Consider the following 1099-nt stretch of genomic DNA (forward strand, 5'->3'; position numbering starts at 1 on the left):
GGAGACGCGCATGTTATCACCGTGAATTGTCCTGATAAGACTGGTTTATGTTGCGATGTTTGCAGAATCATCCTCGATTTCGGACTTTACATCACAAAAGGAGGTACGATTCTTCCAGAAATTGGCTCGATTCAGTAATCCTGATCATGTTCTTCTGTAATTTTTGTTGCTTAGATTACGAAATGATTTTGGTGTGTGTTAGATGTTACAACTGATGGAGTATGGTGTTACATAGTATTGTGGGTGGTTCCTTACTATGATTCTCTTAGATTGAGATGGTCACATTTGAAGAACCAGCTTGTATCTGTATGCCCGTCTTGCTCAACCTACTTTGTGCTCGATTTAATGCCTTCTTGTCCTGCATCCACGCCTGTTTACTTGTTGAAGTTCTTTTGCCTAGACCGGAACGGACTCTTACACGGTACTGTGACTGATCTGACCGTCGTAAACTAGTATGTGTTAATTTTTCTTTAATCTTGATTGTGTGAGAATCTTGTTTGTAGATGTTACTAGAGTACTAACTGAGCTTGAGCTCTCAATTCAAACCGTGAAGGTGACTACCACGCCAGATGGGAGAGTTATGGATCTTTTCTTCATTACAGATAACATGTGAGTGAGTTGACTTAAATTAATCTGCTCCTTAAGACTTATTCGTAGTAATGTTTACCATTGTCTGCTTAGGGATCTTTTACATACAGAGAAGCGCCAAGAGGATACACGAGGGAAGTTTCGTTCTGTCTTGGGAGAATCCTGTATAAGCTGTGAACTTCAGTTGGCTGGTCCTGAGTATGATTGTCATCAGAATATTCCATCTCTTTCTCCACCAGTGGCTGAGGAGTTGTTTTCGTCTGAGCAGCTTACCGATGAAGATAACCGCGTACAGCTACTTACTGATGATATGATAAAGCTGAAGGATTCTGCAATCGCAGTCGACAACTGTTTAAGCCCGGCTCACACATTACTCCAAATACGCTGTGTTGATCACAGAGGTTTTCTCTATGATGTACTAAGGACATTAAAAGATTTTGAGATTAAGGTAATTGGTAAAACTAACATGCGTATTTTGTCAGATTTTATGATATTATTAGTACACTGGCTT

At 40.0% G+C, this 1099-nt stretch overlaps 1 protein-coding gene across 1 annotated transcript in view; it reads left to right on the forward strand.

The window, feature by feature from the left end:
- Nucleotides 13–1099, forward strand: part of LOC104715305 (ACT domain-containing protein ACR9-like) — a 1785-nt gene continuing 698 nt past the window's right edge. The window contains exons 1-4 of the mRNA XM_010432723.1: nt 13–103; nt 203–421; nt 504–609; nt 682–1065. Of these exons, the coding sequence (XP_010431025.1) occupies nt 346–421; nt 504–609; nt 682–1065 (566 nt within the window). The 5' untranslated portion in view covers nt 13–103; nt 203–345. The remainder of the gene's footprint in view (nt 104–202; nt 422–503; nt 610–681; nt 1066–1099) is intronic.

Source organism: Camelina sativa, chromosome 9 (genome assembly GCF_000633955.1).
Source record: "Camelina sativa cultivar DH55 chromosome 9, Cs, whole genome shotgun sequence".
Taxonomy (NCBI): domain Eukaryota; kingdom Viridiplantae; phylum Streptophyta; class Magnoliopsida; order Brassicales; family Brassicaceae; genus Camelina; species Camelina sativa.